Genomic DNA, 1421 nt, shown 5'->3' on the forward strand with positions numbered 1-1421 from the left:
GATCTCGATAAGAAAATCAGTTGGGATATCGACTTTGCTGATGTTGCTATCACTGGCGCGCCCGCGTGTATTCCACAGACTTATATGGAGTTGGCAGTTTTTGAAATAGAATTTAATGGGAATTACACTGTCCTTCTAGACGCAAGAAAACAGAATAGAATATGTTATTTACAAGAATACATACAAGAAACAGACGAAAACGGTGCTATACGAACTACTTGTGTTCAAGCTTGGGATGGAAAGAGGTATGGTGCTTATAAGGATATCGACAATGAAGGCTTTCTTGTAAGAATTAAAGGAAGTGATAAAGGGAAACGAACGTTTGCAGTCATGACCAATGACCAAAAAGCTTTAATCACACTTGAGATATCAGTCGTTTGTCCAGATGATTGTAACCATGAAAAAGGGTTTGGCTCATGTTCAACTCGTGAAGGGAAGTGTGTTTGTGAAGATGGATATGGTGGGTTTGTTCTTTGATATAAATATTATTTACACTTTTTATAATGATATACAAACTATTCTATAAATACAAATGTTATGATTATAAATATAATTGAATAACATGTAGAGACAATTGTCATAGAAAATGTTACGACAAAGGAACGTGGAATGAAGACTCCAACGGAAAGTGTTTATTTGATTCACTCTTTTGCGACCAATACTGTAAATGTGAGCCGGGAACAACACTCAAAAAACACCTGTGTATTTCCTCTCAATGTACAAGTGGGCACATCATTGGAGATATGTGTAAAATTGGAAGTGATGGCTGCAAAGAAAATTGTGAATGTAATGCTGAATTGGGATTTTTCAGTGATGGACAAGGAAATTGTAAACATGAATTGTGTGGAAATGGAAAAATAGACACCAACCCTTTATTTACAGAAGAGTGTGATGGTGGTACCAATTGCAACTTGACTTGTTATTGTGCTGAAGGGTATGTGACAAATCCAACGGATAAAAGAAACTGCTACAAACCCTCTATTACTACTAGTGGGATTTTGGGCATTGTCTTTGGGTCTATAATAGGGTTTATTGTTGTTATCCTCGTACTTATTGGTATTATTGTTCTCATTGTTAAAACAGATAAAGTGTCGATTGAAATGTTTAAACAGCAGCAACCGATATATTATTTGTACATCAATGGTTCATCTAAAAAAGAGCCTTCAAAACTTTCTAAATATGAATTGAGTCCAACTTCTTTGGACTTTGGAAACGATGAAAAAGCGACTGATATTGGCGACACCCGATTTGAAAGGATGGAAATTAAAAATAGAAGTAGGAACAAATGGTTTGTTATTTTCATTTACTGTTTAACATGTGTATGTCTTTTTGGTTACTGTTATTTTTACAAAAGTATTGAAAGGTATTGATCAATAGGATGATGATCATATTCCATGTACCCGACTGCCCAAAATACGTCT

The 1421-nt window shown here is 35.0% G+C and overlaps 1 protein-coding gene across 1 annotated transcript; it reads left to right on the forward strand.

The window, feature by feature from the left end:
• Window positions 1–84: 84 nt before the first annotated feature.
• EIN_147430 (hypothetical protein) lies at window positions 85–1421 on the forward strand (the record flags this gene model as incomplete). Its single annotated transcript, XM_004185827.1, has 3 exons — window positions 85–464; window positions 569–1288; window positions 1378–1421. Coding segments are annotated over 3 exons (1144 nt in total), but the record flags the coding sequence as incomplete, so codon positions are not given.

Source organism: Entamoeba invadens (genome assembly GCF_000330505.1).
Source record: "Entamoeba invadens IP1 unplaced genomic scaffold scaff_1105074726401, whole genome shotgun sequence".
In the NCBI taxonomy this organism is placed as follows: Eukaryota; Evosea; order Mastigamoebida; family Endamoebidae; genus Entamoeba; species Entamoeba invadens.